This window comes from Saccoglossus kowalevskii, chromosome 18 (assembly GCF_978046115.1).
Source record: "Saccoglossus kowalevskii chromosome 18, keSacKowa6.1, whole genome shotgun sequence".
Lineage (NCBI taxonomy): Eukaryota > Metazoa > Hemichordata > Enteropneusta > Harrimaniidae > Saccoglossus > Saccoglossus kowalevskii.
This window is the reverse complement of record NC_140658.1, coordinates 4138243-4165546: the sequence shown is the minus strand read 5'-3', so window position 1 is coordinate 4165546 and position 27304 is coordinate 4138243. Positions and strand designations below refer to the sequence as shown.

At 32.8% G+C, this 27304-nt stretch overlaps 1 protein-coding gene across 2 annotated transcripts in view; it reads left to right on the top strand.

Annotated features, from left to right (window-relative positions):
- Positions 1–10700: 10700 nt before the first annotated feature.
- LOC100373296 (coiled-coil and C2 domain-containing protein 2A-like) overlaps positions 10701–27304 on the top strand; it is a 38802-nt gene continuing 22198 nt past the window's right edge. For both annotated transcript variants that reach the window (XM_085493327.1, XM_085493326.1), the window contains exons 1-15: positions 10701–10824; positions 10916–11008; positions 11741–11861; positions 12921–12989; positions 13591–13665; positions 13992–14181; positions 14672–14784; positions 15156–15284; positions 15732–15812; positions 16772–16933; positions 17024–17204; positions 19187–19326; positions 19783–19911; positions 20707–20916; positions 24962–25086. In XM_085493327.1, the coding sequence (XP_085349453.1) occupies positions 10995–11008; positions 11741–11861; positions 12921–12989; positions 13591–13665; positions 13992–14181; positions 14672–14784; positions 15156–15284; positions 15732–15812; positions 16772–16933; positions 17024–17204; positions 19187–19326; positions 19783–19911; positions 20707–20916; positions 24962–25086 (1739 nt within the window). In that variant the 5' untranslated portion in view covers positions 10701–10824; positions 10916–10994. The remainder of the gene's footprint in view (positions 10825–10915; positions 11009–11740; positions 11862–12920; positions 12990–13590; positions 13666–13991; positions 14182–14671; positions 14785–15155; positions 15285–15731; positions 15813–16771; positions 16934–17023; positions 17205–19186; positions 19327–19782; positions 19912–20706; positions 20917–24961; positions 25087–27304) is intronic.

Sequence of the window (27304 nt, the reverse complement as noted above, 5' to 3'; positions counted from 1 at the left end):
TCATTTTCCTTCGCAGTGCTGCAAAACAGCACGAACAAGTAATATTAAAATTTACTGTTTTGTCTATTATGTTTCTTTAAGGTTTATGCACACTACGAATTGTTTCCATAAAATGTTAAGAAAATATTGTCGTAACTAATAAGTTTTTGTTGTGTGATAAGTAACTGCCATTTTCGACGGATCAACATGAAACCTCAGCCGCAGCCTTTCAAATAGAGTCTGCGATGAACCTCAGACCAATGGTCTGACATTTACAGATAAATATCACAACTAGGACGAAACGAAACGTTGGCATGGCGACATCGATACACATACTGTAAAATGACTAATTTTCACTTGGTTTAAATTTCGCTGATTTACCATTTCAGGTATATTAAGTGGGTTTTAAATTCACGGTTTTGTCATTTAGATAATGTATTCTATGCTAAATTTTACATATTCACTGGGTTTTAATTTAGCGCATTTTTCATTCAGCGAAATAAGCCAAATTAAAACCCGGTGAACAATTGATCCTTTTACAGTATATGGCGCATTACGTGTGAAATGCGAGAAAGTTGTAAATATGCACAATGCTTTCAAAACCTTATGCTTTCACAAAGCTTAGAAGACAGGATGCCCATGCACGATTATTTGTTCAAATACAAATCTGCAATATATGACCCTGATTTAGAGCTTGTGCTGCTGGGTGTAATCAGACCAGACGTCACAAACATGATTTATTGGTTGTCATCGTGGGTGGGAAAGTCCAATAACGTGTCGGCAGATGAACATTTGTAGACGGAGTTCAGTTCATATAGCTGACGGCCGTACGTGGCTACATGGGGGTCGAAAGTTTTTTTGATAGTGGTTTGTCATCAGCTAGGTCAGTTTACCAGCTACCCAAGTTACAGTTGGTTTTCCAGTTCTCATCATGAATAGCGGCTACTTTTGTTTGAAGTAGATATAAGACGCATAATAATAATAACTGTATTTAAATCTACAAATACAACACTATCAGATATTGACAATAATGAGCTAAAATCGTCACAAATGTCACGGATATACGATAAAATAAAAAATGTATTTATAAAGCATTGGATTAACTCAATTAATGATGATAACAGACAAAACACTAATACAAAAAACAAACTGAGGACTTACAAAAAATTTAAAACAAACTTCATTTTGGAAAACTACTTAATTAAGCTAAAAAATAAAGAACTGAAAAGTACCCTAACTAAATTCAGACTGAGCAATCACAGTTTAGAAATTGAAAAAGAAAGACAAAACAGAATCAAAAGTAGCGACAGAATCTGCAAATTGTGTAATAAAAATGATATTGAAGACGAACATCACTTCCTCATAATATGCCCAGTATATAGTAAAGAGAGGGTCGTTTTATACAATGAAGCTGAAAAGATTATTCCTGACTTTACTAATCTCACACCTGAAAATAAATTCATAAAAATAATGTCAAATAATAACTTAGCAATTCCTCTGGCACAATATCTGAAATACAGCTTTGCTATTAGACAGCAGCACCTACCCCTGGTACTTAGTCATTGACTTTTTCTTTTATTTTTTTTTTACACCTATTCATTGGGTTTTTGTTTTTATATTCAGTTTATAGTTTTTTTTTGGTGTTTTATTTTACTTTATTATATATTTCCGTTACTAACTTTTATTCTGTTTTTAGTCTGTTTTTGGTTGTCTTTAAACTATTAGCCATTGTAATTTGATTAATTTTTTTTCTGTAATTTTTGTTGTTGTTGTAACCTTTAACCTCCTTCAGTAGGTTGTTATGAGTTAATAAATTGTACTGTATTGCATCTTTAGAAATACGCAATTTTCTATCAGTACCGGTATATAGCAATAACTCCAAATGTATTAGAACAGTGTACAGAACAGTGTTGGGTGCTTCCGCAGTAAGCTATTTTTGGGGGTTATGTATTGCATGGAGCTTCATGTGTAGCCAGCTGACAATGAATGTTTGTTAGTTCATGGTATTATCAGCACTTTTAATATGAAAAACATTTAAATATCATCTGAAACAATTTCTTTTCATTGTAATGTTTCAGTGTCACTTTATTTAACCCATCGAGGAAAGGGAATTATTTCCTGGACTCGAGACTCAAGTTAACAAATGAAAATAGCTTATAAGATGATTATCAAAAAAATATTTTCATTATAAACTGAAATAATCTGGCAAAATGTCTGTCCTGACGTTGCACCCACATCTATACAATGTTGATAATTCCAGGTTAGCCAGCATTAATTTATATTATATCCAGTATACAGTGCAGTAATGTTGGTTTCCATACAGCTTGTTCTAAAGAATATAAAGGAAAAAATATGGCATTCTTTATCAGCATCCTCAGTTATATTATATAGGTTCTCTAATAAAACACATTTTGTTTTATAATAATTGTAAATGGTTGCAGTGTTATTCCATACTAAATAAACTTGGTTCTGAATGTCCATATGATTTGTGTGACATTTTAGGCGCAAAACTGACAATTGAGATTTGTGTCCACAAAATATAAATAACTGTACATCCACAATTATGAGCAACTAATTTAAAGGGCCAGTGAAAATTTGCACCACAAATTTCATCAAGTATCTTAAGTAGGTAAAGATAATTTTCCAAAAAAATTGAAAACTGTAAATGTGCTGCCTTCTAGATGACTAATATGGCAAGTGTCAGTTCTGCAGTAGCAATAATTAGCTATTTAAATTTGAACTGACATCAATGAAAATCAGTTGTCACTAATACCCTCATAATTGTATTAAAGTTGCCTACAGTGCATGTAAGTAATATACTGGAATGTGGTGGATACTTATGTCATCGTCATCTCAACATTTTATTACAAACTATGGAATTATAAACTTGTTAAATAGGTTAATCAGGTCTAGTGTGCAATGTCTTCATTATAACACTGTGTGACTATCTCTATATGCACTAGTGCTCCTGACAGGACTCTGTACGAACCTGTGAAAATAGGGCATCAAGGGACACCAAATACTTTCTGCATTTTCCTATACTAATGTAACATACAAACTAGAAAAGCATGTACTCAGAATGTCAAACACACATGATATATACAAGGATGATTTATCTGTGGTTCCACAGAATTTCTGTTTTCTTAGCCATGTTTTTTAAGATTTATATATAGTTTAAGCTCAACAAAACAAAATAATGTTTCAGATCACCATGCACATCATTCAAAGATTACATGTCAAATGTTTTTTTTTGTAGTTGGCCATGGTAGTAAAGAAATGCATCAATTTTGAAAAAATAATTTGGCCAGAAACATTGTTTTTGGGCAAAGAGTGTACAATGTCACCTTTGACTTATTGTGGTACAATTAAACTGCTATAAATAGATAAAACCCAAGTTTTACTGTATTGCCTTCCCAAAAATACTATTAACAAGTTATACAGTCCTCATTGGTTATGAAGTTTAAGTCATTGCATAAAAAACAAAATCCATCCAAGATGGGGCCTTCTGCAGTCATCTTAATAATATTTATTAGATGCATAAAATCCTCAGGGAAGAATAAAAAGGTCTTACAAAAAGAAATTTAAAAACTATAATTTAAAAAAAAAACAAAAAAGAAAACACACTATTCTAAAAATAAAAAAACAAATAAAAAACAAATATGAATAAAAAATATGCATCCCGAGTTGTGTGCATGTTTAAAGTTTCAGGTTAACTATCCAAGTACTTTCAAGATATGGAACCAGAATTATATTTGTTAAATCAAAAGGAAAGGACGCGCATCAAGATTCAATATTAGTTCAGAAAGGCCAATTTAAATAAGTTTAATGCATTTTTAGTACTAAATCTTGAATCAAGTAGTAGCACATGTTGTATGGTGTTTGTATAAAGTTTGAACTTGACCATTCCAGTGTTTCCAATATAGAGACCTGGAACTGTATTTGGTAAAACAAAATGGCCACCAGTAAGCCATTTTTAATTATATCTGCATGTCTCGTGCATCAAGGTCCCATTCGTTTTCATTGTACCAAGTTTGAATGTAATCAGTCTATGCATTACCAAGATCTGTTTCTGAAATGGCCAAAACAGGGAATTTTGATGTATTTTTAGCACTAAAATTGCCACTGTTTGTCCATGTTAAATAAGTCTGTATCACAAATGGATGTTCATATGCAAGTCATATGTACAAGCCTATATAACAATTTTGTAAAAGTCTGGAAAACAACCAAATTTGAGGTGAAATCAGTGAATAAATTCATTTGCACAGAAATTAAGGGTGACCAATACATTTTCAAGACTGTATTCAGAAATGGCTAAATAAAATGTTTCATTACTATACACCTTTTTTCAGTTTACATGGTGGTCTATGGGGAAAACTGCAAACATTTAATGTGATGGTCAATTTTGTAAAAAAAAAAATACCAGTTTTCTTTATACTCCAAAAAAATTAGAGAAAAGAAATAGAGAACAACAATTTTAATGCACCAATAGAGAAAAACTGTATTGATTGTATATTTTAATATCAGTAACATTTTCCATCAACTGTAAATTCTGCAGTACTGGTAGTAGCATTGGAAATGATGGGAAATGTTCTTAAGAAATATGTTGCTAACATAAACACTGTATTTGCTGTTTAATCTGTTTATGAAAATGATTGGTCAAACTACTACTTGTCCTAATCAATATGGAACTCATGACATACACAATACGTGTAAAATACACATTTGTTTACAGGGAATGCGCAGCAACGCTTTAATGACCATGAATACATTAAATACAATTATTTAATTGTAAATATGGCACTGCCAAACTGTGGTTATATTTATTCCCACTTTTAAGAAACTTTGTGCATGCAAATTTATGGGATCTTCGTTGATTTTATTATCAGGAACAACATAATATAATTATTAAGATCAAAAGGTAAAATAATAAAGAAACATAATTCAACGAGCATGCAACACAAGCTATTATATAGTATTCCCTATTTTGAGTGACGTATCACTAGGAGTCCACAAACTTCAGATCTTCTGTGCAAATCAAAGACTCAGATTCCTATATTTCACATGGATGTTACCCTAATATTCAGAACTTGTAATGGTTGTCGTTTATAGATTGCATATGTGATTTGATAGCATAACATGTACACAGTGATGATTTGTGCTGTGAAATAAATCATTAATCTACTGAAAACCAAGCGACCTGACGGTCGAAATAGGTCCGCTGTCTTCATTATCATGGAACAAGAATCAGTGAAGTGGCATTGTGGTTGTAATATTCATAGTCAGTCATTTAGAAAACATTGCAGTTGCAGTTTCTTGCAGTTGCAATTATGAACTTTTATAGTGTTCATAAGGATAGTGCATTTCATTGGACAAACATCATTGAGGCTAAACTTAAGAAATCATGGATGTGCAAAAACCTGAGAAATGGTCGAGAAAAAATAAATATGTTTTTGTTTGAAAATTGTGGTCATGTTTTTGAAATGTTATCTTTCCTGATACGTTGTACATATATGTAATTGTTTTGTTACACCCAAGAACAAATGTTCAATAAATCTGTGCAGTAATAATCTTATGATCAGGTATAAAAGAGTCAATTACAAATGTACTCCAGTTTTACATAAGACATTGCTGAATGCAAGATCAATTGTTGTGCCATATATGTGGTGGCTTCTGAAATAAGCTGAGAAGATCTAAAAGTTGTTTCTAATGACTGTATCAATGTTCTATTTATAATGACCGTCCAAATTATTATGTGTGCAATTTAAGGGACCTGATATAAGCAGAATAATCATCGCATTTTTCATCAAAAATACCAGTTACTTAACTCACTTGTGCTATTACATATTCAAAGTATACTTTAAAGCTGTATTATGTTTTATATTTAGTTGAAAGCTCTCTGTAAATAGGGCTTACGGTTTCGAACCAGTTGTCAAAAATAACATTTTTTACCAAAAATGAGAAAAATGTTCACTAAAAATCCAAATTTGCTTATTTTGACACCAGTTTAACAAATCTGACCATCCAACGTATCATTGCTGGAAATATGAAAGCATTTGGACTTATGGTTTCGAACTAGTTGTCGAAAATAACCCTTTTTTACCAAAAATGACAAAAATATTCACTTAAAATCTAAATTTCCATATTTTTACACAAATTTAACAAATCTGACAGATATATATATATAACAATTTTTTTTTAGATGGTGCCGAGCATTTTTTAGTGGAACTCTGTTAAATCCAATAGCAATGTAAATCAGCATATATTTTTACTTAACTATAAAATATACAAATTAGCAATTGTCTCTTATAAACTTTACGCTTTGACCTTTTGTTTTGAAATTTTCACAAATGATTGACAATGTGTTTATCTTCAAAACGCCGTAGGGGCATTGTTTTTGGTTGAACAGTGTTACAACAATCGTACAGACAACTAGCCTGGGTGTTAATTTATGCATAAACTTGAATTAGTGAAATTTGAGCTGCTGCCCAGGTAGACAGTTTTCAAGACGAAACTTTCTTCATAGTAAACAGATGTACCCGTAAACCAATTTTGACAGGAAACAGAGACATGGTTTAGAAGCGAATTTGTTTTAAATCACTTTTGACCAAAAAAAAAACATTTTTGTGCATATTTCAAACTACAATGTCCATAAAAAAAAATACTTACAAAATTTTAAAATTCATACAATAAGCTTTCTAAAAATATATAGTTATGTGGACAAGGGAGGTCATCTTGGTTGCCTAATTAACTAATTAAAATACCTGTCAGGTAAACTGCATCTCTACCTTAAATATCAATTGGCCCAAACCCAATAATCCCCTTATATAGCTACAATGGTATGTTAATGATTTGTAAACACAATCACTTTTCTATTTCAAAACAATATTCTTTCCATGAGAAATCTCAACCCAGGCATTTGGGATGTGGGATTCAATTAGTCTCAAAAATTGAATAATGCTGCCTAGCACAAAGAGATGGCTGGACAAATGTGAACAATAAGATACAGTATTGTATTTATATATGCAATATTATGCAATATTCAAATGCTGCACCTTTCACAATATGAATGATTAAAATATTAAATAAATGAATTTTCAGGACAGCTCATTCCAAAACTATGGTGCACACAATATATTAAGGCATGCCTGAAAAATGATATTCTTCACTTCATGATTTTAAATGGTAGAATTTGAACAAGGTGGAACTACATTTACAATTATCAGACATTAATCTTTCTTGAACTTCTATAAAACTAACAATTGCTATGCAATCTTCAATTTCAATTACCGGGGGTAGTTCACATTATTTTGTATCTTTCTCCAAGCAACCCATAGAGGGCACTGTGTATTTAAAAAACATTCACTGGTTTGAATTCCAGTGGATACTAAATAGAAATATTCATTAGATTAAAAATTCACTTGTTTGAGAAAGGAAACTATACATTCTACTGTTAAATCATGGACCATTTTATTAGGTTCATACTGTCTATCGGCCATCCAAATCAGCTACTGGTAATAATTTAATCTGATTTATGTACATGCAGCGGTAAATTTGATAAAAATCATTAGCCACATTTTATTTATTATAAGTAATAGAGATGACATCTATTAGTAAAATAATTTGATTTTCAATAAACACAAATTAGAAACATACATTGATCATTATTGAGAAAAAAATTGTAGCACCTGATGGTTACCAAAAGAAAGTTGTTGTAAAATACATTGCAGTAATTAGCCTGTAGTAAGCACACCAATCAGGAACTATTCAACATCATGAAAGATGTTTATTCCAATTACAGTTTTGAAATATAGGTTCTGTCTTGTGTATAGGAATGGGATTGAATGTTTTGATCACTGAAGCAATATAAGACCAAACATGCTAAAACAGAAACATGTTATGTTCTAAGATATCAAATTTATACTGCTCCTTATACCGGGGTATAAACCACTACTATACCAAGATAATAATGTTTAAAAATTACAAAGGTATGAAGTATTGTTTTAACGACAACAATAATACACAGTCACCTGAGTTAGCCAGTGAAATTTGTTTACGTCTAATGTGGAAAGAATATTACCCAGTTCTTTAATGCTGTGTTCCCCAATCTTAGAAAAAAAATTTACCCAAAAACACTCAGGTCTAGAACAAGTAATATCAGGATAACCTTACATTTATTGAAACATGTCAAATTCCTGGAGAGGAATTAAACTGGTTTTATACAATTGTACCAGTTAAATGCTGCAAGCTAACATACTAGATGTTAAATAGTACATTGGAACAGTACATGCTTCAATGCTCCCAGACATCACTACCTCAAACAAGGATTAGCTGAATTAAAAAATAAATTAATTTGTCAAATAATTTATTTATTCAACACTAAAACGAACTACAGTGAGTTGTTCTATGGTCATATAACAATAAAAATAGATAAGATAAAATAAAATAAACTACACTAAGATACAGTAATGTTAATCAACTACACAGAATGCTAAATAAAGCTAAATAATATTACAAACATGCAAAAGATCATAATAAACTTATACGGTACAATACAATACACTAGCTAATATTATTAAGAGGTAACAAAATCACATTAAAATCACATTAGAGTCATAATTATGGTGGAAAGAATATTTTTAATTTTGGTGGAGCTGCTCACATCTCATTTGCATACATTTTTGTATGTATTGTGCAGTTCTTATTCCTGAACAATATTTCATGATTGCATTGAATTTTTCCAGTTCATTTAACTTCCTAAAATTTTGTATAATTTCCTCACAGTACTTGAATAATTCAATTCTGTGTGTATTGTACAGACTGCAGTCCATAAGGAAATGTATCTCATCTTCAATCTGCTTTTTAGCACAGTGTTTACAGACCCTTTCATTCCTTGGAGTTCTGCAATGCCTGCCAGTTTCAATATGAAGTTTGTGATCAGAGATTCTGAACTGGCATAGGGAGTGTCTCAGTTTAATATTACTCATTGTTATTAAACATTTTTCCATTTTAAACTGTGTTTTGAATGTTCTATAATTTTCCAATTTGTTTGTTCCACCATTTGCTCTGTTGTCATCAAATAGAGCTTCTTTCCATTTTATTTTATAATTTTCTTTCAGTAAAGCAGAGATAGTCTTGGTTTGGTGTGGTTTCTTTTTTTTTATTTGTTGTTTTATTGCCTTATCAAGATTGTTGTCACTGATTATTTTGTCGACATTTCTTGTCCACCTAGTTTTTACTGTATTGACCTCATCAAAGGTGCTTTTTATTAACTTGGGCGTCTATGGAAGTTTTGATCTGAGCCAGAATTTAATTATTTGTGTGATAATTTTTATGGCAAGAGGGTATCTTCCCAATTCCCCTAAGATTGCAAGCTTAGTAGCATTCTTTTTAACCCTCAGGAGTAATCAGAAGAAAGAATAGTTAACAGTTTCAATAATATCGCTATTTTTAGTGACTTCCTCTCCCCATACTTCACACCCATAGCTAATGATGGGTGCTATCAATTTATCAAATAGGTTTAGAGCTATGCTTATTTTGAGGTTTGAGACAGAATTGAGTGTTTGTTTTAGTACGAACTTGTACTAGTGTACGTTTGTTTCAGTAATAAGCCTTCTTCCCTATACCCCCTCTAGATAACTATAGGCGTCCTTAGAAGGGACATACGCAATTAAATTGGGCTAGGAGTGGTATGGGGTGATGGTTTTGGTAAAAGGAGCCCCCCCCCCGTGTTGGAGCACAGGAACTATGATCAAATTTGAAATTTTAAACAGCAACCAATATTCTTCAAGCTGGTATTTTTTTTTAGATTTTATTTTTTCATTCCGTTTGACTGTTTTTTCGAGTTTAAAAAATATGAGCTGGCTGGAGCCTTCATCCCTTATTTCTTAAACTAGATACCAGCCGATAACCCCCCCCCCCCGCTCATAGGGATTGCGTACAGTTGATCAAAGTTCCTGGGCTCCGACTGGTTGGAGGGTCACAAGTGTTCATAGCAAAAATGTCTGGAGAGCATTTATAAAATAAAAACGATTAAATAATGTTGGGCTTAAGTTACAGCTCTGTTTTACTCCTGAAGAGTATGGAAATCTATTTGTTATTCTTCCGTTTAACAAGCTGTCGAAGATTCGGGTCAACGCAACGAGTCCGATGCCAATAAATATTCCAATAAATGTCAATAAATCCTACGTTCATAAACATGAATAAACATGCAAACTGAATCGCTATCTCGCGAGGCGATATTGGTTCAAATACTGCGTCAGGAAAACGTACGATTACTGGTAAACGCAAAACATCGAGTACACACTGCGAAGAAACCGAAAAAAACTAACAACTAACCTACCAGCCATTTTGTATAATGCAATATGGGTAATATGTAAAGTAGGTCGTATTCGTGAGGTCCTATTTGAGAGCTCCCAGATACGACCCAATGTGGCGTGCGCATAACCCTTCTCAGGGAACCAGACTACGAGTTGGGTCGTTTATTTTTGTGAATAGCGCCATCACAGATCACTATGCTCATTTCAAAATGGCTGCCTTTTCCGTACAACAAATATGGCAATGTTTTAATTTGATTATAGCAATCAAATCATCATCTCCAATTATATGCAAGCTTCCTATTATATATAAAAGTGTGTTAAATTTGGTTCACGTCAAGGTTGAATAAATACTAAAAACGAAACAAATTTGAGAACATTACAAATAAAATACACCAACTTAGGTAGCCTCAAGCTAAATTTTTGCCACGGAAATACCGACGAACAGGGTTTGTTGTCGTTCTGGTTGCTCGTAACATTTTGCCAGGATTATGACCTAAAATACAAATTTTGCAGACTGCAGATATTTTGGGTAAATATTCGCCGTGAGAGCTGTTTTGCAGATATCTGTACTTAATCAGGTGACTCTCATCGATCACAAAACACTGTGTTTACCTCGGTAGGTCCCGAGTGGTACATTGGTATGGATCGTTACTAACTGTCGTCAGATCCTGTGAGTTGTATGTTAAAAAATCTGTCGAAATGTCGAAAGAAGGGTAAGTACTACAGTTGATATTATTCGCTCGGAGAAATTATGAGGCAGTCGTGTAAGGCACAACTATTAAAACGTCGTGTGTCTGTGCGCGTGGGGGGGGGGGTTCCCTAACGACGTGATGTTTAAACCTCGGGTCAAGATCATTAATGGGTCTTAACTGTATACTGTATTGTACAATAGTACTACAATAGGGCTCAGACTACCACCATGCAACTATATAATAGATTACTTTGACGCCCACCTTCTTAGATGCAAGTATAACACACGGGTACTCAATATATTATAGAAATTATAGTATGGGTGTGCCCGGGGGGGGGGGGGTGCCTGCTGTTATCGAAACTCCATTTTGTAATTACACAAGGCAATTTTGTAATTACTGTTTGTCATAGTTTGGAGTAGGAAGGATGAAAAAACAAAAAAACATGGTCACTGTACTTAGTTCAGAGAAAATGTAATTTATAATATAAAAATCATGTTGTAAATATAGAAAAAAACGAACATATAAAACATTTAATACTCTTATCACTATTAAACAGTGGATTTTATAAAAAAAAGTGTACCATTACTGAAAATGAGAACCAATAATACTCTGTATGCATTTAATGAATAAAAAAGAAAAACAGTTAAATTTGCAGTAACTTATTGTCGCAGGATTGTGTTTTCTAAAATTGTTATACAGACATATCGTTTCCTATATTACGTTTTAGTGTACTAATTTTTGTATTGTTTTCAGCACACTGGTTTCCAAGATCCGTGAGAGACGTAAGAAATTAGGTGAATCAATGGCTGATACATCTAGAGCTAGTGAAACATCTGATATGGAGTTAACACCAAGGACAAACAGAGCCATGATGGTAAAATTATTTTATTCTTGTGATTCATGACTTTGGATGCAAAACAAACAAAAATTCTATGTTGCTCATAACTCAATGCATTTACAGCAGAAACTTGACAACCTTATAAATACTGCATATATTTTGTTTTAAAATCAAAATGCCTGCTTATTATTATTAAAGGTACATTACAAACAAATAGTATATAAATGCAGATATGGCTTAGAAGTAAAAGTTAATTTTATTAAATTACATGTGGTCAAGTCTACAACCAATTAATGTTTATAAGTTAGTTCAAAATCATGCAATCAAGAAATGGGTGGTCACATTTGCTACTTCACTAAGAAGCATGCACACTCTTTATGTGTGCAGACGGTTTTGAGCTTTAGAGCCAATCATTATTAAATATTTGAGTTTTAATAATAATTTGTTTAAACACATTTTTATAAATATGTTTATAAACCAAGGTACAACTTTCTGCCCTTCACAGAACACCATTGACAACTAATTTAATATATTTATTATAATAATAATACAAATTCCAACACAAGAACAATTTGCACATAGATGATCTGAATTTAATAAATTTATTAGATCAGTAGTAATATAATATTTCATTCCTACCATATGAATGTGAATCTACCATTCAATAAATGAATTTTGTACAATAATTATTATATTTATTTATTTATTTTCACCAAATAATATAAATGAGTACAAACAATTCAAATGACAATAAAGTAGTCAACAGAAAATGAAAAAGTAAAAGCGAGAACTCTTAAATTATAATTTGGTGAGGACCACAGTAGTCCTGTGGGACTAAGCAAGTCTGTGACCCTGTAATGAAAGTTTGCCTGACCTGCATAACAGCTTATAACATCTGTATTTCATAGTTTACACTTCATAACACATTACACTAACTAATGAGTAATCAACATGCAAAAGAAATAACATAAATGAATGAAATATTTCAAATTAAAAGTTAATTCATAAGAATATTACATTATGAAGCAAACTGTAAAATTGCATGTCTTTTACCATGATTTGTCAGTAAGACTCTAATGTTCTTCTTGTATACAGGATATCTTGTCTGAAGATGATGGTGTTCTTGGAGCAGATGATGATACGTATTTGTCTTCATCCAGAGAGGTTAGTTATCAACTTTAATTCAGGATTGAGTATGTCCTAATAAACTTGGGTCACTTGTGTTGTGTACACTCTTGACACTGTTTGATTGACATAAGTATCTATTGCATCTAAATATTGTTATGTCATATGTATGAAAACCAGTGATCATCAATATCTGTGTGTGACTTTTCAGTAGTGTACCAGTGGTATGATATGAGTTGCTATTAAACATTATTATGTAGCGTGGATGGGGTATTTAGTGGTTACCAGTGTTCAGCTGTACGGTTGTACTTTCGTCTGTCCAAAATCAGATCAGTACCACTATTGCAGATAGAGATCATTCACACAGTGTGTTATTGAGGACATTGCACAGTAGATCGGTCAACATATTTATTGACCATATATGGTCATAAATGCCATACAATTGCAGATATAAATATTCAACTAGTGATCTCTGATGGCTTTCTTGTTGTACATGTGAACAAAGTGTACATAGGCAACTACATTGTAGCATACAATTGGTTACTACACAGCCTAGAATTCATACTTGTTAAAACTATTATCTGCAATATTGGCATACAATGTCTTGCTACTTTTCTAATTAATGGTGTTATTTTTACAGGCCATTGATGACTTGCTTGATGCCAAAAAATTAGTTGATGATTTAACAGAACGAAGAGAGGAAACCCGGAAAGAGGTATGTGTATTTGTCATTCATTGTACAAAGTGGGACAACCCATCCTGATTTCCTTTCTACAGTTATTCACAACTAGTTGTTCTTTTTAAGAATGTTTTGTTCACAATTTCATTTCATTATTTTATAAGATCTGCTGCTGGTATGCTATATCTAAAATCTTGAGAAATGTATGTGAAAAATGATTGAATATATTTATAAATTAACGACCAAGGATGTTAAATTGTAGGGTTTTCATTGTTAAGTATGTACCTGTGACAATGTATTATAACCAATTTACTGTATATTATGTATTCTCATGTTATCAACTTTTATGTGATCTGGTTTAGTTGGAAAAAACTCTGAAAGAGGAAGATGAAAAGCCTACACCACCAAAAAGGACAAAAGCTAAAGCTGCTAAGCCAACAGAAGAAGATGGGACTGGTGATAAACCTAAAAAGAAAAAAAGGCTGAAGAAAGGCAAGAAGGAAGAAGCTGATACTCCACAGAAGACTGAAGGTGAAGTCAAAGAACAAAAAGGTTTGCTAATTTTCACTGCTTCTGCATTTACTAATCAAACACATTTTTTGATTCTCATATTGTACCATATTTGCTCTATTAGCGCTACTCAAATAGAAATACTTATAAATCAAGAGGTGAATGTAATGTACCCTGGTGCATTAAAATATGACTTATTTTGACCATAAACACACCTGTGTTTATGTGCAACTAATAGAGCAAATACAATTTGTTAGATCAAAGAGACAAGTGAGTTATTGGCTTAAACCTTGGAGTGTTTTCTGCCTAAATTTTTATGATTTCACCTATTTTTTTTGTAATTTTCGACCAAAGGGAAACTACTACTTTGTGATTGGTGACAACAGTTACTTTGGTGCTCAAGAGAATAAACACATGCCAATTAATAATACAAATCATCAAAATAAAGACTCTTTAAACAAATCTTGTATTGTGGTAATGCAAATTTTTGCCATGGTACAAATATAAGTATTGTCTTTATACTTTTTTTCAGATTTAATGTCAATGGAAGAAGCTGTAAAAGCTGCTAAGTCTGGAACTGGACCAGGTGTTAACTTAAATCAATCTATCAGAGATAGGCTCAAAAAGAAGATGTCACAAATGAAGGTATGCCATTATTTGGTCATTTTTGATTCATCCCACATTTCATCTTCCAATTTATTTATGAGTACCTCAAAAGCGTATCTGAGGGTGAGTTGTGCAGGCATACAGAAGCCACATAAGACAAGTATGTGTATACTACCAATTTTTTTGTTTTAATACAATACAATAAATAAAATCTATTAACCTAGCAGTACAGCTGGTTTTCAATGGGGAATGTATGAAGATGTTCATAGAAAGAACTTAAGCAAATAGCTAGGGCTATGTTCAAAGTTGTCTGGGCTGGTATATATATTACCCAACCTGGGATTGGGTCTATTGATTGCTAGACATTGATTTGATAACTAAATCAATATTCAACCCAAATACATTATTAGGAGCAAGCTGCAGAAGAAAGCAAAGAAGAAGAAAGTAGAGATGATTCTAAAGTTAGCGGTAAACCTCCTACAAGACGATTACGTGGTATGAGAGGAAAACAATTGGCTACAAGATTTGATGAACCCATGGTAAGTGTATATCACTTTTCTTTGTTTGTTTGGTATTACTAAAGTATATACAAATATCTGTCATAGTGAACATGAATAAACCTGGTTTCATTTGATTAGTGCATATTATTTTGCAAATAATACAGATACCATGACGTCATGTGAAACAAAATGTGTGGTCAAGTTGAATCACAGTAATCCTGTATTTACTAGTTTGCTAATTTGGACTTTCAGGGTATTGTCTACATGTATAAGCAGTCTGTAGGTTTTTCAGGTTATTAAGGTCATTGTGAAGTTTATTCATCAAACTATTTGGTATGTCCAATTTGTATCACAAAAACTTTGCTTTCAAGAGACTACTATGCACCTCTATTCTCCTTCCAACATTAACATAAGAACTACAACTTAATTTTATTCTGTTGAAACTGTTTCATTAAATGTGTTGCTGACATCTCTTTATTGTTACAGTCAGAGGATGAGAAGAAATTACATGAGACTATTGAAGCTAAGACACAGTGGCAGAAAGCATTGAAAGCTATGAAAGCCAAGGTATGTATATAGATATATTATACATGTTTTAGTATAACTAGCCTGGAGATATCCATGCATTGTTTCTAATGAAAAGCTACATGTAAACAGAATACACAACTAAAATGGATGTTGCACAGAAATATAAAATAAAATATACACTGTAAGATCATTGATGCTTGCTCAAATATTTGTTTTTGTGTATTATAATAGTGATAGTTAAAGGGCATTGGTTGTCATACTGCACATGTTCAACATTTGTGTTGATAAACATTGATTTTTCCACAATCCAATGTGCTTTTTTAATGAAATCATGAGTATAAGTTTTGCCCTGGGCACCACTTACACTAATTACCGCTGACGACTTCCTTGATATCTTCCAATCACCAACAAATTATCTAATTAAAAATTTGTAACCTCATTTGTCTGCGCAACAGTCAAATTTGCCAGGCAAAACTTGATCAATCAGGCAAAACTTGATCAATCAGGCAAAACTTGATCAATCAGGCAAAACTTCATCAATCATTTTTTGGGGGTATGGCGAAGGATGGATTGCTTATAACAAAAATGTGCTACTTAGCATTTCCTAGACACAATGCTTTATAAAAAAAATTCTAGAATGATATTACTACCAGGGATCGAAATACCCTGGTGCACACTGCACTATGCACATAGATTATTAGCACGTGCAAGTAAACTCAAAATATAGTGTGCACACTGTGCATGTAGAAACAACATTTTCTCATTATATTCACTCAGCCTAAATTAAGTTCAACCAACATTGTGAAACAACTAAAAAAAACAATTCTTTCGTGATCGCATCAATCGAGAACCCATAAATTTTATTTAAACTTTAAAAGTGGTGCATTTCATAACAAGTTAGTGCAGGGAAATTTCTAATTCAACATGCACACTATGCATGCAGGGAAAAAAATTCTATTTCAATCCCTGACTACAAATTGTTTTTATTATATATGTAGGAATCCCAAATGCCATCAGCTGAGGAGGCATTTGACTTTTTTACCAAAGAATTTGAACCTGAACCTGAAATAAAACCAATGGTTAAAGCTGGAACAAGTAAAGAAACAGATGAGGATGAAGAATCTCAAAAAGAAAAAAGGAGACAGGAAGAGGAAGAAAAGGTAATGTTATCATGAATAGTGAACCAATCAATTCAACCCTGTCACCCATGGTGTTTTCAATCTTCTTTCTTTCTTGGTTGTTGTTGATAGGAAATAGAAGAAAGAGCTGTTGAGGATACAACAGAGGATGAACCCTTATTAGGAGACTATTTTACTGACGCTGATGAGTGGAAATATAATCCATATGAATTAAAACCAGCACAATATACACCATATAAAGATGTAGTAAACAGAGAAATGAATGTTTATTTTAGACCATCTGTAGCTACAGGTAAGTGTCCCTGATGGCATGGCATCCTTTGAGATCACACTGTCTGTTGTACCACTCTATGTCATCATTGTCAGCTCAGTCTGCCTCTTGGTCATCTTTGAAAACAAATTTTCTCATTGTTTCTTCATTCTTTACCCTCCAACGAATAGTGGACTTACTGGCTTCTAGATCACGTGCAACCCTTGACTTGGTTTCATCTTTCTTGACACAATTGATCGCTGCTAGTTTTTTACATACATGCTGCTCAGTTGAGAACTAGAGATCAGAGTGATAGATTCAACTCATTGTAGTGAGTTTTATAGAGCTATATCAAAGGGGGGAGGGGGCTGCTGGGAAGTATGTAAAGTTGTGACTTGACACCCCTGTCTACACCTTGAGTCAGGCTACCGTCATCTTTTGTATCTCAGTAATTGATGAACAGTAGATATCTCTTCTAGCCTTTTAATGGTTGGTTAAATACACGAGGCATCAAAACATCAGTTCTTTTACTTCAAAACTGTTTGGCAGCCATCCAACTACCTGCGACTTAGCTAAAATCGTTACTTACTGAGGCATTGCTTAGCCAGGGGTTACTGTTCTACATGTACATGTGTTTAAATGATTCTTTTAGGTGACAAAGTTTAGTTGAAAGTCACTCACCAAAATATTTATGGACCTTATTCTCTAAATGTCACAATGTCGGGTACATTTATTCCAAGGTTACATTTGTTTGTTTTCCATATACAAATTTAACTTGAAAAATTACATTTCTGTAGTGTTCTGTTATTATTGGAGTCCATTTTTTAAATGTAGTATCAACCTGTCATTTAGTTTTGCGATAAAATTTTCAAAAATATATATTGACTTAATGAAAGAAAAGAATCCTCTAAATTGGGGCTTTCCTCCATGTCTCCCACTTTTAACATTTTCACTACCAGACTTTCCTCTAAATTGGGGCTTTCCTCCATGTCTCCCACTTTTAACATTTTCACTACCAGACTTTCCTCTAAATTGGGGCTTTCCTCCATGTCTCCCACTTTTAATATTTTCACTACCAGACTTTTCTATAAATTGGGGCTTTCCTCCATGTCTCCCACTTTTAATATTTTCACTACCAGACTTTCCTCTAAATTGGGGCTTTCCTCCATGTCTCCCACTTTTAACATTTTCACTACCAGACTTTCCTCTAAATTGGGGCTTTCCTCCATGTCTCCCACTTTTAACATTTTCACTACCAGACTTTCCTCTAAATTGGGGCTTTCCTCCATGTCTCCCACTTTTAATATTTTCACTACCAGACTTTTCTATAAATTGGGGCTTTCCTCCATGTCTCCCACTTTTAATATTTTCACTACCAGACTTTCCTCTAAATTGGGGCTTTCCTCCATGTCTCCCACTTTTAACATTTTCACTACCAGACTTTCCTCTAAATTGGGGCTTTCCTCCATGTCTCCCACTTTTAACATTTTCACTACCAGACTTTCCTCTAAATTGGGGCTTTCCTTCATGTCTCCCACTTTTAACATTTTCACTACCAGACTTTCCTCTAAATCGGGGCTTTCCTCCATGTCTCCCACTTTTAATATTTTCACTACCAGACTTTCCTCTAAATTGGGGCTTTCCTCCATGTCTCCCACTTTTAACATTTTCGCTACCAGACTTTCTCACCAAAATTTGTCTGCACTTTATTTTTTATATTCTTCAATGTTTCTTAAAATTAACTCTAAGAAAGTGCATACTATAAAAGGAACTATTCTGCGAATTTGTGATGAAAAGAGGGAACTGGCTGTGAAAAGGTTTAGCATCATATAAAATTGAAGTTGATCATAAAAGACACAGTACCTACCGTATATAGGGTCAATTTAAACATTGGTATACGCAGTTATTCATTGGTATACGCAGTTATTGACACAGGGTATACAATGTATATTCAACATACTTGGACTGGTACAGTGTATGATAACTCTTAATATTATGTAAACATGTGTTTTCTGTGTAATTAGTGCCAGCAAATCAGAAAGTTAGAGAGAATCAAGAGCCAAGGTACCTAGAAGATGAAGGCTTTTATGTTGGAATAAGACCTCCAGTTGAAAAACGTAATGTGAATATTGAAGAGCAAAGACTTATTATGAGACCAGATAAAGTAAGTATAACAAATCTTGAATTACTTATATCCGTAGTTATAAATTTCTAAATTTATCAGGTATCAAAAAAAATTGAGGTTTTAGGAAGCTGTCAAATTGTGGAGGATGTGATTGACAAAATATTATTGTACATGAAAACAAAAGAAAGCACTGGAAAATGTGGTCTACTTATAAGATTGTATGTAAAGGTTACCAGCATACTCGAAATGTCAACAATATTGTAGAAGAATAATAATGTAAACAATTCAATTTTGTGATGATCACAGATCGGTAAAAACAATTAGAGTATTTATATCAATGAATCTTTCACTGTGGTCCTAAAGACATAGAGTCAAAATGACAATTGCAAAATGTTGTCATCAAACACTATTAATTCTTGTAAATTGTTAGTAACGGTTTACAGTATCCAGCTTGTAATGAAATAGACATTGTTAAACCACTTGTTTCTTTAACAGGGTTCTAAATGGTTTGGTGATGATGGTAGAATTAAAGCATTACCTGATCCATTAAAAAGCCAGCCAACAAGACCTCCTGTTATAGAACCAGAAGATATTGATCCTTATATTCAGACTGACTACACCAAGGTATTGTATTTTTTTATTTCTAAAAAGGGTTTTTCGACTAAAATAACTCAAGGTGTAAACTAAATAATGAGTGGATTATGAGTGATATGTATATGTGTAATATGTAATGTTGACTTTATGTATGTGTAAATTTTGCTGCATTTGCGTAAATCAAGAGTGTTATATTCTGGTGTGCATAGTGTCAAAAACATAAAATGAACAACAAATCTATGTCACTTTTGTAGACTACAATTGCTGCCTTTATGTTCTCTCTGTACACATTGCATATCAATGAAAAGAACACCCTCATTTATACATAGAAAGTGATTATTATGCATTATTAATTGCGCTTCACTGATCTTGCATAAATGTTATTTAGCTACAATTGGAAATCCATTCAAATCCATATTTTCAGCATTCCTGAAAGAAGTAAATAAATCAACTTCATATGTCATTATTGACTAGACCTTAGGCCTAAATAGCCACTGAGATATCACTGGGAATACTTCAGATATCAAGATTAGTAGAACTATGGATGTAATGACTGGAAAGATTTGAACGCCATTGAAGGAAGAACACTATTTGCATAGTTCTCTCATTGAGATCGTAACCATATGAATTCAAGGTCACAATGGGAAATAGCTCACTAGAAACGATGTGTGATTTGAACTGGTGACAATTGCATCAATTTGCCTAGCTGTATGTTTCACTCATCACTTCATGCATTTATTAGTAGAGAGAGAATTGCTGATAATAGACTCTTTAATATTTTCCTACTGAATGTACCATATTTCAAATTCCATTTTTCTGTTACAGGCTTACTTTGTTGACTTTGACAGTCGTTTTATTGATGGTTTTGGTGAATCCTACGGTAAATTTCAGCTGGATGTAGATGTCAATGCTATTACTTTCACTCATCATTCATTATTCAGTAAAGAACACGTATTGGCATCCAGATTACAGCAATTATGGACACAATATCTGCTGAGGAACCAGAAAAACATGACAGACTTTCTGACGGACAAGGTAAGTTATATTTCACCTGTAAATGCAGGTTCTAAACCCCACATTTAAATCATGTGATAATCATGATGGGACCTTTATTTAACATGTTGTATTGTTTATAGTGCAACTTTTAATTCATTTAGTCAAAAATCATGAAAATGGTGGTTCAGATATTTAATATGCACTTTTTTTATTGGTTTCTAGCATTACTGATTTATGTACAAATACTGTTTTCAGTAATGTATGTTAACTCTAGACTTGCAGGACCTGTGACGACTGTAACAATTTAAACTAGCTGGTTCAAACTGGTGTAATTTTGGATATGAATTGTTTTGTCATAAGTTATGTACAGGAGGCTGTATGGAGACATTTATCATGTACAATGTTACATGTGTACCAGTTAGCAGGCCTTATTAGCCTCCAATTTTTTGACTCCCATGTGCGAAGCACAAAATGGGAGTCTTTGCAGTTAGTGTGTCTGTATGTGTGTATGTGTGTATGTGTGTGTGTATGTGTGTATGTGTGTCCGACTGTTCCACTGCTATCTCAAGAACCATACATCGGTTTTTGATGAAACTTGGTGCATAGATGCTCTGGGCCAATGCGCAGATTTGATTAGGTTTTGGTAAAAATCCATGCTCGTTAATTACCTAATTTGCATGATAATTAGCTAATTTTTAGCTGTTCTATGACTGTTCCACTGATATCTAAAGAACCACTCATTGGATTTTGATGAAACTTGGTACATAGATGCTCTGAACATATGCGCAGATTTGATTAATTTTTGGTAAAAATCCGTGCATATTAATTACCTAATTTGCATGATAATTAGCTATTTTTTAGTGGTTCCATGACTGTTCCACTGATATCTAAACAACCACTCATTGGATTTTGATGAAACTTGGTACATAGATGCTCTGAACTAATGCTAGGTTTTGATTAGTTTTTGGTAATAATCCGTGGATACTAATTACCTAATTTGCATAATGATTAGTCAATTTTCGGTTTTTCCACTGATATCTCAAGTACTAATCATCACATTTCAATGAAACTTGGTACATAGATGTCATACGACACTGCACAGACCTGATAGTTTTTATGGTAATATCAGTACATATTAATTACCTAATTTGCATAATTAATTAATTTTCAGCATTTGATATAAGTAGTTAGCATTACATTTCAATGAAACTTGGTACTTACATACTCAAGGACTATGCAGAGATTGATTGTTTTCGATAAATATTTGTGCATATTAATCACCTAATTTGCATAATTAGTTAATTTTCAGCTTTTCCATGGGTATCTCAAGTACTAATCATCGCATTTCAATGAAACTTGGTACATAGATCCTTTAGGACTATGCAGAGACCTGATTAGTTTTAGGGTAAATAATTGTGCATATTAATTACCTAATTTGCATAATTAATTTTCAGCTTTTCTACTGATATCTAAAGTACTAATCATCACATTTCAATGAATCTAGAATTATGCAGACCCAATTAGTTTCCGGTAAATATTTGTGCATATTAATCACCTAATTTGCATAATTAACCAACTTTCACACTGATATCTCAGGTACTACATGTGTATACATCACATATCAATGAATGTACATGGATGCTGTAGGACAATAGACAGACTTGAATAATTGTGGGTTAAAATCTGTACATATTAATTACCTAATTTGCATAATTAACCAATTTTAAGCTTTCACACTGATATCTAAAGTACCGTAAAAACTCCAAAATTTCGGCCGGTTTTAAATAATTGGTGTTAGAAATGTGACGTGTTTTTAGAGTCAAAATTAAGGTGCATTTTCGGACGGTCGAATTTTTCAGAATAGAAATCAGCAAATGAAAAAATGGGGATGATAGACAGTGTGCTTCATTAGTTTTTAAAAAATGCAATGTCCGTCAATTGACGTAAACTTCCTCATGTTTCACGGTAAAAGCAAAGGTCGTGGCCGAGTTGTAACTCAAAATCTAAACAAAGTCATCAATCAGTGAGTATTATGACAAGCAAAACAAAACATCAAGACGCGGAGAAGAGGTCAGCACAAAACTAATAGGTCAAAAGACAAAGCTGTCTCGCACTACCTAGGAAAACTTGCGAATGTTCGAAGTACAGGTACCCATTGGACAAAAGATACATGGAAGTTTAGCAAACTATCTCCCCGACCCAGTGCAATGTATCCGGTTAGAATCAAAGCTCACGTGTCCCTTATTTGAGGGACCAAATTCTGCCGTAAATTCGCCCTTGGATTAAAAAATAAAATGGGATTTAAGAAAATAAAATGGGACTTTTAAGGTGTATTTTGGCGTCATTTTTCGGACATTTCAATCAATCCTGCCGGCTAAAATAGAGTAAGTTTTACCGTAGTCATTGACGTCTGTCTATTCAAGAGTACACGTGTATGATTTTTATCGTGACTAGCGTGAGCGGGTAAGCTTCCTTTCGAGAATAAGCTGTTATCACTGTGAACAATGTTAAATTATTCTTCAGATGACCAGTTTATTTTTTAAAAACAACTAATTTTTTTATTTAAAAAAAATCATGCCGTTTTCGCATCAAAATCCATGCCAAAATATCGTACTACAACATCAATCTCTTCCGCATTGCGTTCAATAACATTAACATATTTAAATAAGCTATGGTAATTTTAACACGTTGGCATCATCCAGCTTTTTGATTGGTTAATTAGCGATTTGACCTATTTGACCTAAGAGAACATGGCGGATATCCTACAGCATCAAACGTTTATACGAGACCGGAATCATTCGCTTACGATGAAACTAAGTTGACTTTTATTTGTATTTCATAACCATTCAACAAATTTATTTTGTGTACATTATTATAATCACTACTGAGTACAGTAATAATCAACAATTCAGAAACGCAGCATGCCGAGATTTTTGTGTTCGTTTTTATTTGAAACTTCGTTTATTTAGAATATATTTTCGTTACCAATAAAATAAAAATCTCTCAGTCAATCAGAAACCCGGATTCATGCCTTCGAGGAAGGTCCCGTTTGAACGCTCACATCGGGGTTTTTTTCGTTTGGGGGAAAACTAAAACTGGTCGCAATTTTCGAATAAAAATGAGTCGGCAATTTTTAGTGGAGTCGAAAATTTTGAGGTAAATAAAACACCGAAACCCGGCAAATAAATAGGCGAGCAAATTTTTAGAGGGGTCGAAATTTTGGAGTTTTCACGGTACTAATTATTCCATTTCAATGAAACTTAGTACAAAGATGCTCTAGGACAATGTACAAACCTAATTAGTTTGGGGTAAAAATCTGTTCATATTAATTCCCTAATAAGCATAATAATTCATAATTTTTTGGTTCTAATCACATTTCAATTAAACTTGGAGACATAGATTTTCTGTTACATTGCGCAGACCTCATTAGTTTTACACTCAAATCTGGTCATATTAATTTTCTGATTTGCATAATTAGTTTTCAGCTAAGTAATTTCGAATTATATTTAATGTGTTTCCAATACTCTCAGCACATGGGAGTTCTTTCTAAGCTTTCTTTGATTTAGATATTCATGAACTGAATTTCTTGCATAACTAATACATGATGGTACACATATGTCCCAGATTTAAATGTGTTTTACAAAATGGCATGATTTATGCATTATATTGCATCTGTTGATTCTTCACACTTTCTCAGATGTTCATGGACTGAATTTTCTTCTTTGTGCCAAAGTGATACATGATGGTGTCTGTACCTCCAGATTACATTATTTTTTTTTATTAGTTTCTAAAAAGTGACTGGATGATATATTTGACCCAACTTGCGCAGACTGATTCTGTTCAAATATTAGTAACACCAGTTGATTTACTGACGCTCATCTATTATTTTAAAAGATTTGTTACTGTAACATTTCTTTTATTGGGTACCAACACTCACTATGAACATGAACACATGCCTCAAATAACAGGGCTGTGTCTATACCTATAATAAATTATCAATGCTCTTGCATAACGTAAAACTGCACTTCTTATAGAGATGTGATTCAAATAAAGTAAATACAGTATTGTGTTATTTTCTGTGCAGTTACAAGCTTTGAAGGAGGCTGTTGTTCATCTCAAGAAACAAATACACAATCTTATAAAGAATGCTGATGTTAGTTTTGTGGAAGAACATCAAACAAGATTACAAGATTATAAGTATGAAATAAGGTAAATCACAAATATTGATATCTGACTACATTGTTTCTGAATAACAAAATGAGGAGAGAAATATGTAAATGAGATGCGTAATACATCAAACACAGAAAAAATTGGAATTTCTCATTCTGTATCAGCACTTGTTTGAATGTTCAAATTCCCCCTTATATGAGGTAAACTCAGTCATCAACTTTGTCAAATTCAAGGGTATTGACGTAACATTCAAACCCTTTTTTTTAGCTCCGCTGTCGACTCTGTCGAGTGGAGCTTATCATATGAGTGATTGTCCGGTGTCGTCCGTCGTCCGGCGTCCGTGTCAATGTTTTACTTTTTCGACTTCTTCTTGAAAACTACAAGCCTGAATGCTTTGATACTTAGTGTATATGTACCTTGGGTAGACCTCTCTCAGATTTGTTCATTCCATAATCATATCTTCAATTCTCTAATTTTGGTGAATATTTTTGTCATTTTTGGTGAAAGGTGATATTTTCGACTTCTTGTTAAAAACCGCAAGTCCAATTGCTTTGATATTACATATATAGGTACTACATGTGGACCTCTCTCAGATTTGTTCATTTCATGATCATACATGTATCTTCAATTCTCTAATTTTGGTGAATAATTTTGTCATTTTTGGTAAAAAGTGATATCTTCGACTTCTTGTTAAAAAACGCAAGTCCAATTGCTTTGATATTACATATGTAGGTACTACATGTGGACCTCTCTCAGATTTGTTCATTTTGTAATGATATCTTTAATTCTCTAATTTTGGTGAATGTTTTTGTCATTTTTGGTAAAAGGTGATATTTTCAACTTCTTGTTAAAAGCCGCAAGTCCAATTGCTTTGATATTACATATATAGGTACTACATGTGGACCTCTCTCAGATTTGTTCATTTTGTAATGATATCTTCAATTCTCTAATTTGGGTGAATATTTTTGTAATTTTTGGTAAAAAAGTGATATTTTCAACTTTTTGTTAAAAACCGCATGTCCAATTGCTTTGATTTTATATATATTGGTACTACATGTTGACCTCTTTCAGATTTGTTCATTTTGTAATGATATTTTTAATTCTCTAATTTTGGTGAATATTTTTGTCATTTTTGGTAAAAAGTGATATTTTCAACTTTTTGTTAAAAACCGCATGTCCAATTGCTTTGATATTATATATATAGGTACTACATGTGGACCTCTCTCAGATTTGTTCATTTTGTAATGATATTTTTAATTCTCTAATTTGGGTGAATATTTTTGTAATTTTTGGTAAAAAGTGATATTTTCAACTTTTTGTTAAAAACCGCATGTCCAATTGCTTTGATATTATATATATACATGTAGGTACTACATGTGGACCTCTCTCAGATTTGTTCATTTTGTAATGATATTTTTAATTCTCTAATTTTGGTGAATATTTTTGTCATTTTTGGTAAAAAGTGATATTTTCGACTTGTTGAAAACCATAAGTCCAATTTCTTTGATATTACATATATAGGTACTACATGTGGACCACTCTCAAATTTGTTCATTTTGTAATGATATCGTCAACTCTCTAATTTTGGTGAATATTTTTGTCATTTTTGGTCAAAAGTGATATTTTTAGCTCCGCTGTCGACTTTGTCGAGCGGAGCTTATCATATGAGTGATTGTCCGTCGTCCGTGTCAATGTTTTACATTTTCGACTTCTTCTTGAAAACTACAAGACTGAATGCTTTGATACTTGGTGTATATGTACCTTGGGTAGACCTCTCTCAGATTTGTTCATTTCATGATCATATCTTCAATTCTCTAATGTTGGTGAATATTTTTGTCATTTTGGGTAAAAAGTGATATTTTTGACTTCTTGTTAAAAACCGCAAGTCCAATTGCTTTGATAATACATATATAGGTACTACATGTGGATCTCTCTCAGATTTGTTCATTTTGTAATGATATCTTCAATTCTCTAATTTTGGTGAATATTTTTGTCATTTTTGGTAAAAAGTGATATTTTCAACTTCTTGTTAAAAACTGCAAGTCCAATTGCTTTGATATTACATATATAGGTACTACATGTGGACCTCTCTCAGATTGTCCATTTTGTAATGATATCTTTAATTCTCTAAATTTGGTGAATATTTTTGTCATTTTTGGTAAAAAGTGATACTTTTCGACTTCTTGTTAAAAACCACAAGTCCAATTGCTTTGATATTACATTTATAGCTACTACATGTGGACCACTCTCAAATTTG